The sequence below is a fragment of the Phalaenopsis equestris genome, unplaced genomic scaffold (assembly GCF_001263595.1).
Source record: "Phalaenopsis equestris unplaced genomic scaffold, ASM126359v1 Scaffold000135, whole genome shotgun sequence".
Lineage (NCBI taxonomy): Eukaryota > Viridiplantae > Streptophyta > Magnoliopsida > Asparagales > Orchidaceae > Phalaenopsis > Phalaenopsis equestris.
This window is the reverse complement of record NW_018164577.1, coordinates 69,642-85,158: the sequence shown is the minus strand read 5'-3', so window position 1 is coordinate 85,158 and position 15,517 is coordinate 69,642. Positions and strand designations below refer to the sequence as shown.

Genomic DNA, 15,517 nt, shown 5'->3' with positions numbered 1-15,517 from the left:
TATATATATATATATATATACTGCAGGAAAAAGTATTTTATTTTATTTTTTGTTCTGAAGAACAATCATTTAAATTGGTCAACACTCACTTGGCAAAGTCAGCTGGTTTCTTGCTCAGCCCAAAAGGATCATAGCCATAGCTGCCAAGCTTGCACGTTAGCAAATGATATTTGCATACATACATACATACATATACAGAAAGAAGCACTCACTCTCCAGGCGCTTCTCCGGTAAGGTATTCCGGCACATCAGATCGATCAAGAAGCCCCTCCGGCAAGAATATCCTCCTATCAGGACCTATATATAATTAAACCAAAATAAAGCCACTTAGAATTACTTCAATTCCATTAAAAAAATATGACATTAATGTGTGATTTTTATGTAACATAATTTAAATTTATGGGTGCTTAAATTTTTTGTTTGTCACGTACCGTACCACTTGGCCAGTTCTTCACTGATCGGAGAGGCGGCAACAGGCTTCGATTTGGCCGGAGCTTTCTTTGAAAAGAGAGCAACGATCTTCAAGCCGGCGGCTGAGGAAGAAGGCGCAGCAGCAGCATGAACGGTGGAGATTGAGCCAAGGGAGATACCGAGCATCTCGGAGTGGCCGATGGCTGGTGGGGCGGCGGCGGCTAGTGAGGCCATTGGTCGGAGGAAATCCTGCTAGAAGATTGGATGGGGAGTGAGTGTGGTGGGATGAGAGGAAGGGGGAGCTAAATGGGAAATTTTGTGGGTGTGGGTAGGCCGTGTGGCTTGTGGTGAGATGGGAGGCAATCTAATGCTAGGATATGATTGGTTTGCGATGCTGACGTGGTAGATTAGGTTGCTGACGTGGAGAGTTTCTGTGTTCTGTTGTGGATAGGGTGGAGAATTGAATGAAGAGATCTATGACGAAGGGGATGCGATAGCCACATGCCTACGCTAAATTTAAACTTCAATAAGATTTATGTACATTTATTTATTTAAATAATTAAATTACATAATCTCTATATTTTTACATATTTGATTACACATAGAAACTTATGTCATCTACCTTTACATTTTATTACATATCAACTCATCTAAATGTTGCATGATGTTTAATATTAACACTTATCATTGCACTACTTAGGTGAATATGGGGGGAGTGGTAGTGGTGATGGGCTTACCAACGAGATATTTGAAAAAAATAATTTTTTATTTGTTTTTTGAAGAAGTTGAGATAGAAATTAAACCTCCCTTATGCGAGAAAATATTTAATCCAGATATCACTCGTCCAGACGGCCAACCACCGGGCATCACATCGTCATACTCCTCATCAGCAGACAACATGGCGGACGGTGATTAGTCATCCAGACGCACGGACTTCCGGACGAAATATTTTTTTCTCATTCTACAACCTAACCTAAAAATAACTATCTGACTTTTTGAAAATAAAAAAATAAATAATAGTCACTGTAACTTCATGAGCAATAGTTTTTTCTATAACAACTTTACAAATATTTTTGCAGACATTTGAGGCAACCCCGAACAACCCCTTATTCATGTATAGAGATAAAAATGAGAGAATTTATCGGTCAATTGACTATAGGTTAGTAGTTTTATTTTATCATTCAGGTATAAGAAAAATTTTCTATTACATCTTAAACTCATTTGCCAGGCTAGTTTTATTGAAAGAAAGAGCTTCTAAGTATATTGACCAAATTATTATTCAATTTTGGGTTCAATTAAGCTGATCAAATATGGGTTAACTAGAACTTGTTTGATCAATAATATTATATGGTGTGTTAAGTAAATGGGATAGACGAGTGAACTAATGACAAATGTTTTGACTCACATAATAAACAAATTGAATTCAAATTAATCATAATTGAGTCGGATTAACTTAAGGCCAGACCCGAATCCAATCCAACTTTGACCCGAATTAATGTGGATCAAGTAAAAGCTTGGCTCAGCTCCTCGAAGCACGGTGAAATCCATGCAAATATTGATCATGGCGCTACCGACTCTCGCCGTGAAAAGAGGGGCATGTTCAAAGTAGTGTTTAGTAAGCGCAGGAGCTTTGCGAGCTACAAAACCTCTACTCCCCTCACCTGTCCTCTAATAAATCAAAGATATCAGATTTTGCAATTTACAAATTGTAACAATTTTAATCAACTCAACTTTGAAAACAATTAAATCAAAATTCAAACTTTGATAAATCTTTATAGATCCAGCTGAATGTGGATAAGGATAAGAATAATAGAGCCAAGCTAACATAATTAGAAAGCAAAGGAGATGCATGTGCACCCTTTGCGCTCTTGTTCTCTTTGACCTCAAGCTATGCATAACAGACAGTTGTTCCATCTCCCATCTTCCTCGTTATTGTTATATTATTATTATTTGGTTTCTTACAAGTTGAGGATTAATTCGATCAAGATTTAAGAAAGATTAGACTAAGGAGAAGATGGGAGAGAAGTGAGGTTGAACTTTAGGTAGCAAAATGGAGAGGGACATGACCAAGCGGCATGGATCATCCAATCACCTTCTTATTCGCCTCTAGTCCAGTCGATTGTGGTGTTGTGTTCTGCTCTTATGGTTTTGCTCGGTAAGTCGAGTCAAGTGAGTATCACGCTCTCATAATAACGGGTCAGTCTTCGATATACTATTCCCTTCTGGGCCATTAAATCCTTTTAAGATTAATGTTTGCATTTTGTATGCACGGCACTCTTATTTTAATTAAGACGACTCTATGTATTATGGTATGCATTCCTATGACTAATTCGAGATATTTTGGGCTTACAGGATCAAAGAGTGAGTAAATTCACTTCGGTTTTATTTAGAGTAGTTCCTGCATTTTTAACAGTGATTCTAAAATTTTTGTGTGATAAAGTAGCCTCTGATTCCGCCATTCTCTAACATATTATGTTGAGAAAAAAAACATCTTTCACTAAACAAATTTCTTGATCAAGAAAATAACTTTCAAAACAGAGCGCAATGGCTTTCCGGAGGATTGGCTAGATGGACAATAATAATGTTCCAATTCGACATAACTTTTGTGCCTTTAAGCACATTGAAAAAACAAATATTGGCAGATTTTTTAGCAGCATACTCAATACCCTGTGAATCCCCTCTCAATGATGACCAACCTGACGAATAAATATTAGAGCTAGAAGTTTCTTACACGATGTTGGGAGATGTAGGGCCCGTTTGGGACAGATTAAAATTGCGGGCGGTCTTTTCAAAACGCCGCCATCATGTTTGGTTCGCACGTTTGATCTGCTTGTTCGAAAATGGCGTTCACAGTTTACGAAAGACGCGGCCCGCAGGATGATACCGCGGGCCGCGTTAATTCGCAGCATTTTACACCCCTGCCCTCGTTCTCATCTAGGAGATCCTGAGCATCGTTTGCATCTGGGAGATCCCGAGCATCGTTTGCATCCGTTCCGTGGTTCGCATCCACTGCGCTAGACGCTCCTCTTCTTCTTTGGCATATTATTCGTGACAGATATAACCCTTCTTTCCCTTCTTCGTCGGCATTTCTTCTTCTTCTTCTGCATTCCTTCTTCTTCTTCGGCATTCTCGTTCGGATCTTTCCCCCTTCTTATTTTATTTTTCCTTTTTCGTTGTCGCTAAACAAATTGTAACAAGTTTTTGAATCTGAGATCCTAGCATTTTTTTTTATTGGATCTTCTCGATTGGATTTTGAAGATCTTCTCGATCGGATTTTTTTCGTCGCTAACATATCGCTGTCAGTAAGCATATCACAGCAAGCCTTGAGTAGATTGGAGCAGGTGTATTGTTTATCTGGAAGAAGTGGAGCTTTACTCATTCTATTAATCGTGAGTCGTATGGTTAACACTCCCCTCAAGCTTATGATGTGGAGCATAGCGTTACCTTGTCCCGGAGAATAGTAAATCTGGAATAACTTCCAATTGATCTTGGGAGCTGATGTGAAGACTTATATAGCGCTGGAGTGAATGTGTTGGATGATGAATTGATAATATTTTGAGGTTGCTTTGAAATCGGATGAGAAAGAGTAACACCTTTTTTTTTTCTTTTTAAAAAAAAAAAAAAAAAAAAAAAACATGCAGGTGATTTTGGTTCCTTTCCTTGGTGTGCTTCAGGGATCTCTGCTTTTCTCAGGTAATGGTAACGGTCAAGCATGGATGATCTATGTCTCTGCGGGTAACAATGGTGTTCACGTGTCTTTGATATGGAACATGTTTGAAGCTTCAATGTCCCATTTCCTTTCACTTTTCGTTATCTTCTAGCAACCAATCCTTGCGTCGGATGATTTGTATTAAGCTTCTGTGGAAATATTGCATATTGTGCAAGAATCATGCAGGAACCTTTCCCTTTACTTTCTAAAGCTAGTGTTGTAATTTTTTAAAAAAGCACGGATGTCAAAGTTTGCATCAACATTGACGTTATTAGATCTGAAGAAAATGTCTGTAATAATATTGATAATGTGGAAGTGTATTAGTGAAAAAAAAAGAAAATATGAACGAAGTGGGTTTTTTAACATTCCTCTTTTCAAATCATAAAAGAACATTCCCTTTTACTTTGAAACTGAGTAGCCCCTATTTGCTTAAAAAAAAAACCTCTTTTATGTTTAATTGGCTTTAGATGTTTAAGGGAAGACTCATCAAAAAATTTTATGAATTAAATTTTGGTTTCATTTATGCTTTGAGACATCATTTTAAAAGAATTCTAGGTTTAGTTTTCACTATGCTTTCTTGGATTAATAGATTGCAGCAAGTTTAGCCCAACTGAAATTCTTATTTATTTAATGTTTCCTGGATGTTATACCTTTGGATGACATGGTGTTTTTATTGCTTGATGAGAAGGCATGTTGTATGATTGTTTTGATTAACTTCTGTTGTATTCAAGGCTATTATACTCTTTCCATACTATACCAAGGAGGTCATGTGCAAGAAACTCTTAAACGCCATAGGTTAAGAGCAAGGATGATTCGATCTTTCTTAAACAAAAAGAGAAAAATAGCGAGAAAATGCCTATGAAAACTCCCTATGTTATATAATATTGATGTGTTTATATACGTAGCATCTCATTTTATCAAATATATATGCATATAACTTAATTCTGGATATGTTTGCAAAATCTAATCTCTAAAATAAAGTGTTAAACTTTAGGTATGTTGTATATTAGGTTGGTCAATACATGCTGATATTAGCTTCACCATATTATAACCTACCAAGTATGTAGCGGCTAGGACGGCCATAAAATTTTGTTCTTCTCTTTTATATTTTACTTTTGTGTATGTAACTGTGTTTTTTTTATGTGATCGAAAATATATGAGTTATAAAAATATAACTCAACTCTTTTGTATTTTCATGTCTTAACATTTGAACTTTAATTTTATTGAGAAAATTATAAATTATGCGTGACAGATTATTCATTTAACTTAAAAAGACTACAGATAAGCTATTTACAAATGCACAAAACAAACAGCTAAACAACTTATCCAGAATATAGGCATAATAGTCATTTATCCAGAATCAACTGTTTTTCAAATGCACAAACTAAACAGCCAGTCAGTTTATCTGGATCAACTGGTCATCAGCAGATTATCAGGATAAGCTGCTTATCAGCAGAAATTGGATAAGCTACAGCTGCCCCAAACAGATCGGTAGGTTTGGTCCGCATATAAAGGCAAAAACACAGAGAGTGGGTCTGAACTCCGAAATGCAAAACACGAGAATTTGACCATTTTTATGGAGCAATATGATTTTTAATATAATACGATTATATGATTCGGTTTCATATGGTTCAACGCGTACCGTCTCATTAATTAATCATATCCAGATGTCTATAATATTTTTAGTTTGCCAATCTGTTGCCAACTCCAACGCCTTTGTTTAAGAAAATATTCTGTTCGCACAGTTCCTGCTTTTATCCCCATAATTCCAATAATACCCCTTACCTTTTTTATTTAATAAGAAATGTATTAAATTTTTCGTTCAAATCTTTCTCCAACAAAAGCTAAATGTACACTTTAAGAAAAAAAAGATAATTTAACTATTTTATCTTCATATTTCCTATATTTACATGTTAATTTTTTTTTTTTTGCATGAAGGGAGCATGAAGGGATAAGTTAAAACCAATAATGTGCTGTTAGAATATTTTATTGAGTAATTTATATATCTAACATCTAAATGTTATGTATAAAAAAATTAATCTGATTTTTAAATATTAAAATAATAATAATAATAAGATGTTAAATGTGTAAATACATAAAAATTGGGTGGTATGAATATAACTGGTCCATTGAGAAAGCATATCGCAGGCCTAAACAATATTTGTTCCAATCTCCTCCGTCGCCCATCCAGTCCAAGCGATGAGCACGACGAAGCCCCTCTTCAAACCCTTCCTCTTCCTCCTCACCCTCTCCCTCCTCTTCATCCTCCCCCTCCTATTTTCCCGCTCAAACCTCCGCCTCCAACTCCCCCTCTCTTCCACACCCACCCCCTCCCTCCTCAAGATCCGCCCCGGCTTCCGCTCCTACGACGACTACCTCAAACTCCAGCTCAACAAAACCCTAAACCCTCGACTCCGCCGCCTCTGGGCCACCCGAGACTGGAACCGCAAAATCTCCGTCTTCTCCCGCTTCTTTCTCAATCTCCGCCAATCAGGCTTTCTATCAAACACCTCCCGTGCCCTCTGCGTGGGCGCCCGTATGGGCCAGGAAGTCGCCGCGTTACAAACTGTGGGCGTCGTCGACTCGATCGGAATAGACCTGGTACCATCGCCGCCGTTGGTTCTCCAGGGCGACTTCCATTCCCAGCCATTCCCCGATTCTTCCTTCGATTTCGAGTTCTCCAATGTGTTCGATCACGCGCTTTATCCGCAGCGCTTCGTTGGAGAGATCGAACGCACGCTTCGCCCGGGAGGCATCTGCGTCCTCCATGTCGCCCTCGGCCGCCGCGGCGATCGCTATTCCGCTAATGATCTTTTTGGTGTGGAGGGGGTCACGGCTCTGTTTAAAGATTCCGATCTCGCTCGTGTGCGGAAGGTCGATGGGTTCGGCCTTGATACAGAGCTCGTTATACGGAAGAAGAAGATGAGAAGCAGGTGATTCATGCCTCCATTAATCCACTTCTTTCTTTCTTCTACCTTCCTCTTTCTCTCTGTCACTTTCGCGTGCGTTTCGGGCTTATCGTTATCGTCCTTCCCTTGCGCAAGTGTTTTTTTATTCTTTTTTTCTTTATTTTATTTATTTATTTATTTTTGTTTGAAGAAATGCTAATTTTATGGCGAATATGGGGATGATTAACTAAGCTGAATATTATTATTAACACATTAAAAAATACCATTTTACATTCAAAACTTGAATAGATGATTAAAAAAAATTAATTTGTTTGTAATTATGATAAATGGACTTCTCTTGCTGTGTACAGCTTGTATCCTCCCCACTTGGCCATATTAGCATTTATCTTTTTTTTTTTCTGTTACGTATTTTGGACTTTTTCGAGAGAGACAGTTGTACAAAGGGCTGCCATGGCAGCATGAAAAGGCATCGCCCGTAAATTTATTTAAATTTTGTTTAATCAATTTGTATTAATGGAATCTTCAGGCATTTGTCCCCAAAGACATGGTGAACAATGAAAAACGCTCATAAAACTTTCTCAACTCTTTTCTCATAAAATTATCTTGTTAATTGTATGAGAGATGTCACAATATAATGATATTAAATTTCTATCATGTTTTAATAGGTGATTTAGATGATATTATATGTAAATTACATTATGTTGCTCGTTGGCTCGGCCGGCTGGGCTTGTTTGGCCTCAATTTAGTAAGATTTGTTCATGCAGCGGAGCTGAGTTGGCCTTGTCAATCGTATGAGCTTGATTGACTTCAGGTCTGTAAAATTAATTCAATCGATTATGTTTTTTCAATTGCTTGATCTGGCCGACTGTCAGCCCTCGATCTCTAGACGATAAGCTTCTTTCCGTGGAGCGAGATTGGTCTAACGGGTATAAGGTTTATCACTATAATCCGATAGGTAGCTCATTCTCCAATAAAAAAAAAAAAACATGGTAATGACTATAAAGCCGTTGCATTGTCAATTTTTGGTCTCTAATGAGAAGCTTTGAGAGCGTCTATCAGAATGCTGATGATATTGAGGAACTGAGTCTTTTCTCGGGTCAGATCTATCGGATGGTAGTTTTCTTTGCCTTCGATCATCTTTTTCATATTAGTTTAGCTCATATGCTTATATGTTTTAATTGGTTCGTATTTAGATCAATTGGTCGTCCTTTTATTTCTCTCTTGGTTTGGTGAGCCTTAAGCTTTGGCTTGGACTATTACATATGATTGGATAAGTGGCTCTCTTGCTATGTGGGTGGGAGACTCTATCGTGCTTCTTTTCTTCTCGCTCATTGGATATCCTCAAGGTCAACACCGAAATATTTTGGATTGTCATTATATTTGTATAAGAAATGAAGTTTAATTTAGACATGCAAATACGTGGGAATTAAACTATTTATTCATGTGATGGGTTATATAAGAGCGAAAATACAGTTTAAATGTTGTATTTTTAAATTATAAATATTAAAAAATTTGCCGAATTTAAAATTTGGTGACCACAACCCCTGTGGAATCAGGCCGACCTGTAACAGTTTGCGGGCGGCGAGACATTTTGCAAATTTCTTCTTTTGATACGTACTGCAAGGAATCGTTTATATTTGCTTTTGTTTTTTTCTTCTTCTGAGCTGGCTGACGATCCCTTTTCCATGAAATAATATTAAAGTTTTTTTTTTTTTTTTCTGTAATTGCTATGTTCTATTCCATGGATAGTGGTTGTAAATAAAATGAAAAAAAAATTAAAATGGAATCACGCATCCCGAAATAACATAAGGCATATATTAGAAAAGAAAATAAATGCATGAAATGTGCCAATCAGCTCTCTTCTAATTTATATTAAAATGGAATCACGCATCCCGAAATAACATAAATCCATTTTACTTTTTATTTTCATTTGTTTTGAATAATGCATTTATTATTTAGGGTTTAACAACTATGATGTCTGCCAAATAATATCCTATTATAGTTGGATTAGATCTAGGGCTAAAAGATTAGCTCGAACATTGTTAATCGCTTGAAGAATGTTTCAAATTTTGGCTCGAATTGAGATCCGATCAAAATAAACGAGCTGAGCTGCGAGCTATAATTTTGGATCAAATTTTTTTTCAAAACCGATTTTGAGTCGATCCATCTCAGCTCGAATTCGGATCATTAAAAACATAGGACTAAATTTAGCTCGAGGTCGTTAATTGCTCAAAAAAATTATTTGAATTTTAGCTCGTATCAAAATAAACGAGCCGGGCTACGAGCTAAAATTTTGGATCGAATTTTTTTCAAGCGGATTTCGAGCCGACCAGAGCTCAAATCGTTAACTACCCTAATTATTTTAGGGATCGGCTTTAAGCTCTACCTCCACCGAATGAGAAAATCTCTAGACGCATTGCAGCATTCTCTGTTGAAATGGAGGCCCGTTTCTTTGAGATGAGATCGGAGCTAGAGGCCAACATGGAGGTCAAGGTGAAAGTTGAGTTGGATTTCTTCCAGTAGAGGATGAGGGAGTGTGGCAAGACAACGACAACTTTGGAGGAAGAGGAAGCGGCGGAGGACAATGCGAATGAGATTGACAAGCTAGAGGAGGGTGATTAGGAGGGGCTTTTCTCTTTTTTGTTTTATATTTATGTACATTTGGACATATTTTTTCTATGAACAATAATGTGTATATCGTAGAGTAAATTTATTTTATTTATTTCATTATTAGATTGATTAAATTACTGTTTGACAACTATGTTATTTCGTTAAATGTTTGAAATTTTAAATTAAATGTTGTGATAGTTGGTTCGGCAATAAAAATACATAAGAAAAAAATTGTTTTTTTCTTTACGTTACAGGTTTCCGACATCTTATCGTTGGTTTTGCATTGTTCACGCAAAATCGACGACTAATCAATGAACATTTTAATTGACGCACATAAACAGCGACATAAGGTGTGTCATACAAAAACGACGGGTGCAATACTTTTTCTACAGTTAATCCGTCGGTTATAAAAAACGATGCTTAACCGACAGTTTTACCTGCGTTAAAAACCAACAGGTATTACACTTTTTCAACAGTTAACTCATAGATTATGAAAACAACGCTTAAACTATGGTTTTACTTACTTCAAAAAACCAACAAATGTGACGCTTTTCTGACATGTATGTCGTTGCTATTACTCATGGACAAACCAGCGCTTATACGAACCGACGATTACTAATAACTCGAATTTTCTATAAAAAAAAATGACGACAATAAATTGTTGGATAATCGTCGATAAATTTAAACCGTCGGAATATCAGTCAACTTTGGAATTACCAACAATAGTTTTATCTACGATTTTATAACAGTCGGTAACATTAAAAACAACGTTTTTCTAAAATTCATCTAATGCGTCTTTGATCGGACGATAATAGTCGATGAATTAGAGATACATTTAATAGTTAATCAAAGGTCTGCCAACCCCAATAACAACTGACTTGAGATAGAGGTCGGTTAGATGGTGTCCCGCTTGAGGTTCTTCGACTTTGACCTAATGTGGTAAAGTCGATTAATCGGGGTCGTTCGGTCAAAGAGGGACAGAAGACTAATTATCATTTCATACTATTTCTAAGCTCCTATAAATAGAGGGATATTACATGTATGAGTGGTTTTGATAATTACATACTAAAATATATCTCTCTCATTAGTTTGTATTTTTCTCTCCTTACCATACTCAAGCCCTTGGGCCTGATTAGCAGACAAATTTGATATCATTAACTCTAGTTAAATAAATAGAATGTTTAGAACATTAGTGAATTATAGCAATCATTAACTCAATAAAAAATAGTGTAATGAAACCATGGTTAAAATAAAACATGCATGCGTATCACTTAAAACCTCTTCATTATCTATATAAAACTTGTTAAACCGTAACTATAGCATAGGATTAATAAAAACACTCTGATTAAGTGATGGGAATCAATTAATTAATCCGGCGGCAATTCAGCCTAACCTCTCCCTCACCCTCTTCTTTCACCTCAAGCACGCCCATTTTGATGATGGCCCGCTGAAAGTCGAACAAGAATAGAGCCCGGTTCGACCCGTATAAGCTGACCAGGTCTCGAGTTCTTGGGCTGCTAAACAGGGCCTGGTCTGAGAATAGAAGCCCGGTTCCTCTCTGAACGCTGGCGAAGTAATCGTTGTCAAAAATGTTAGGAGTGTCATCGAAGGGCACCGGTACGTTGTCACCTGCTAGACACCTCAGTGATAGGGATTTGGCGAAGTTGGGTTCCAAACTCGGGTCTACTTCGTGGGTGGGATCGAATTTGCTGAGCCGGTTTTTGAAGGACGAGCACCTTGCAATCCCAAGTGTGTGACCACCTATATATATAAACTATAATGAGAGATAAATTTATTTACATATCTAACCACAAAATTTCAAGTTTTAAATATATGTATGCCACCTTACCTACATCTGAAACGCTAAAATAGTGATACTTTTTATGTAACATGATTTTTAGGGGCATTTACAAGCATACTACCCAATCCGTATATATTTGCATATTTATTTTTTATATTTATTACGACGTCAAAAATATAATTATTTTAACTTTTTGGCATGAAATATAGATATTAGATATATAAATATATAGGAATTGGGTGGCATGCATGTAAATCTTCCTAATTGATACCGACAAAAATAGCCTTAGATTTCTAATTATACCCACCATAACAATCTATACTGACAAAAAATTCACTTAAGCGATTGCAATTATTGAAATTTATGTGGTTAATTTTAAAATATTGTTGTATTCTTATTTCTAAACATTCAACAGTAAAAAAATTCCCTAAACAGAGCTATGGTGGCAGTCTAAAACTCGAAGCAACATGAAAATTGTCTCAAATAGACCCCAAGTTTGATCACTCAAAACAAGCATACAATTTCTATCTTCAACAATGTTACTAAACAAATGAATTTGATTGGTAAAAAAGCAACACATAGAGTTACTAAATGTTTGAAACTCTTCATGAAATTATACAATTGAGCATGGACTATAAATATATATGTTGTTATTAATTGTTATTGCATTCAATTAACACATGCATGATTATAAAATAGAGGTTGGTGCATGAAGGATAAGACAAAGTACAATGATGAAAATAACGCTTTGGGGCTTATGTATTTACATATCTCATACTTAAACTTTCATATTTACACAAGGAGCGTTTTGGTGTTTTAAGTCTATACATGAAAATGAGTTTTTCACACTCAAAAAATGATAATAATACTTCTTTTTAGTGTTATGTGTGTTAAAATAAAAGTTTAGGCATGAGATATGTAAATGCATAAGAATTATGCAATATGTACGTTAATACCCCTAAAATCTTTCAGACTAACACGATGACAATTATATGAGAGAGACGACAATACTCAAAGAGACACCGAGGCACCAGCAGCCTCTCTCTAGTTCCACCAATAAACCCTAACATCTTAAGAATGTAAACTGAACAAAATATGAAGGAAATTAAAATGATTAATGGTCACCAGATAAAGCCACCATCTCCTGCGCACTGAAACCATGTTGGCCAAACACTCTAATGAGAGAAGAAGCGTTGAAGCTTGGCTGTGGCAAGTTTATAGTATCTTCAATTCTAGATCTTCTTCCATCCTTCCTCCCTTTAGGTATATCATATACTGCTCCCCCAGCCTTAAACCCAAAGCGAGTAAATTTATACTAAAAATATAATTTTTCATTGTAATTTATAATAAGAAATCTTACAAAAAATACTGAATCTCTTGCTGCCATGGCTAGTATGTCTGCACAAGAGACTATCCCTGGGCACGAATCTTCAAGCAATTTCTTCGCATCGTCGATCACCTCGAAGCCTCTCAGGCTCAAATTAGCAGGGGAATCCTTCTCAGCAGTGTTGTCTTCTGTGGAGTCAATCAGAACTGATCCATCACAGCCCTTCACAGAAAAATAAAAAAAAGAAACAACTTTTAGCAGATTCTTATAAAAATTCTCAGAGGAAGAAGAAAAAGAAGAAGAACAGACTTGAATGAAACAGTCATGAAAATGCATTCTTAGAAGAGCGGCAGCTAAGGTTGGATCGTTATTTAGAGCTTGAAAGACTGCGTTTTTCACCATGGATTCAGCGAAAGGACAGCTGAACATGTAGTGATCTATGGAGAGGCCGTTGGTAGCAGAACTTATGAGCGGAATTATGAGAAAGAGAGCTGCGATGAAATAAGAAATCATTTCTGGTGCGTTTGGTGAAGAAGATGTAAAATAAAGTTGAGATTTTTGATGTGGAGAATTGAGTTTAGGAGCTGAAAGATGTGCCTTTTAATAGTTGCAGAGCTGGGAAATGAAGAAGAACAGGGTTTAGATGTGTGTATGCATATAGGAGGGTGCAAAATTAATTTTTTTCTTAAAATTATTGTTGGAAAAGTATTTCTTTTTAAATTTGGGTTAAGCATTATACTTTTTGTAATAATACATATTCTTAAATATCATGCTGGAAAAAACCATTGCAAGTCAACGCTAGCATTAAGAAGAAGCCTTGAGAGTTTGAGCGAGGAGAGTTTGATTCCAACCCAAATTTTGGTTAATTTAATTTTCTTTAAATTTAATTCAGATTTAATTTATTGTTCAATGGAGAAGTATAGCTTCTTTTAACATTTATGTGTGCGGTGAGAGAAGTGACCAAATTGTGAAAACGTATTTGAGAGAACTGTATTAAAAATTATGAAAAAAAGTACATAAAATGAGAAAATAATAAAAAATACAATATAAGACTTAACGTGGGAAAAAATCCGGAGAAAAAAAAAACCACAGAGTCACACTACATCAAGAAATTCACAATGAATAAAATGAGGAGAGTTGTACGAATTTCATCACGATGAGGCCTCTCCTTTCTTACGAACACTTCAAGATACTTTTTTTTTTTCGCACAAGATAAAAAACAAAATTCAAGCTGAGATTTCAAGTGAAAGCTGTCTGAATTTGGTTCTTGACGTCGAGTGGCCATGATAATCGCGCTGCAATACTCCAACAGGTGCGGTGGCATTATATATGGGTGTTGTATTGCATCCCTTCGAGCACTGGAGTGTCTTGATTTCGAGTTCTGAAACTATATTGGGCACGTCAATGCTATCTTCTTGGTGTTGAGGTGCTGGGTAAAGTATATATATATATACTAGAAATTAAGTTCTCAATTGATTAATACACTCGAGCTCAACATAATAACATTATCCTATTAAGAAAAAATTTATGGCTAACATTGGTGTTAATAAAATTATTTTTCTTATAAAAAATAGTAAATGTGTGTTTATATATTTATGATTTAATAAACATAAGAAAAAGGATTATATCTGAAACTATTATTATAAAGTTTAAAATGCGATTAAAAATTTTAATTCAAAACCAATACGTATCTTTCTAGCTTGATTGTTGAGCTATTGTAGAAGATAAAAAATTAAATCAACGTTGAGGAGCTTGCTAAGAGTTCCAAAACATCATCTTTATCATTGACTCAATCCCATCTTAGAGCTTCATTTGTCTACTAATAAATATAAACATAAGGCAAACACAATCAAATAAAACATAATTCTTGTTTAATTTATCAAATAAACATTCCACACTATTCTTAAATATTTACATATCAAAAACGTAAAATTTAATACTTACATTTACAACAATTTCACAAGATAAACTTAAGCATCAAAAAATATATTGCACTTTTCAAAAAATTAATAAAAATGCCATTTTTTTATCTGATATTAAGCATTTAATTGGTTGGTATTCACGTAATATATAGGTAGTAGTCACTTAAAACTGTATATACATAATAATTGCATGGTATGAATGTAAAATGACCTAAACAAGATAAAAGATAGCCATTAAATAATGTTAGTTAATGGAGAATCTTCGGATAAGAGCACACATGCTTAAAATGAAATAAATTTAATAAAGTATGACATTATGTACTTTAAATTCAAAATGTTAGTGGAGAGGATTATTGCAAGCAGCTGTTTCCCATATTGTTGAGTGAGTGCACCATTCCAATACCTATGCCACATTATTCACAACCTCAAGTGGAAGATTTTTTTTTCCTTTTCCTTTCCTTCAGAATATTTAGTAGGAAGATTTACATCATACTACTCAATTTTATGTACTTACATGTCTAACACCTAAATTTCAATTCTCATATAACATAAGCACCACCTTATCAATGCATGAAAACGTGTGATTCACATTTTAAAGGTTAAAATAATGATAGCTTTTATGTGACATGAATGATTTGGGATGGTCTAATTGTAGGAATGAAGGAAAATCTGTATAAAAGATAAAATAAAAAATTTAGTTCTAATGAAACTAATGAGATAGGCCTAATTTAAGTCAAAACATTCACTCAACTTGGGATTAAATATATAACACAATTTTTATTTATTTAGATATCAAACATTGAAAATTTTAATATTTAGTTACACAAC

General features: G+C 35.4%; 3 protein-coding genes across 3 annotated transcripts in view; 1 reads left to right on the top strand and 2 right to left on the bottom strand.

Annotated features, from left to right (window-relative positions):
- LOC110021597 (chlorophyll a-b binding protein CP26, chloroplastic) overlaps positions 1-713 on the bottom strand; it is a 2,082-nt gene extending 1,369 nt beyond the window's left edge. The window contains exons 1-3 of the mRNA XM_020720159.1: positions 432-713; positions 213-297; positions 90-140 (exon numbers count right to left, since the gene is read on the bottom strand). Coding sequence (XP_020575818.1) covers positions 90-140; positions 213-297; positions 432-645 — 350 coding nt within the window. The 5' untranslated portion in view covers positions 646-713. The remainder of the gene's footprint in view (positions 1-89; positions 141-212; positions 298-431) is intronic.
- A 5,533-nt stretch (positions 714-6,246) lies between these two features.
- LOC110021578 lies at positions 6,247-9,598 on the top strand. The gene is made up of 2 exons (XM_020720127.1): positions 6,247-7,053; positions 9,396-9,598. Exons 1-2 carry the CDS (start codon positions 6,320-6,322, stop codon positions 9,406-9,408), a joined length of 747 nt encoding a protein of 248 aa, XP_020575786.1. The 5' UTR covers positions 6,247-6,319; the 3' UTR covers positions 9,409-9,598.
- A 1,304-nt stretch (positions 9,599-10,902) lies between these two features.
- Positions 10,903-13,419, bottom strand: LOC110021580 (peroxidase 47). The gene is made up of 4 exons (XM_020720130.1): positions 13,077-13,419; positions 12,801-12,989; positions 12,566-12,728; positions 10,903-11,400 (listed from the first exon to the last, which is right to left on the bottom strand). Exons 1-4 carry the CDS (start codon positions 13,278-13,280, stop codon positions 11,003-11,005), a joined length of 954 nt encoding a protein of 317 aa, XP_020575789.1. The 5' UTR covers positions 13,281-13,419; the 3' UTR covers positions 10,903-11,002.
- Positions 13,420-15,517: the final 2,098 nt, after the last annotated feature.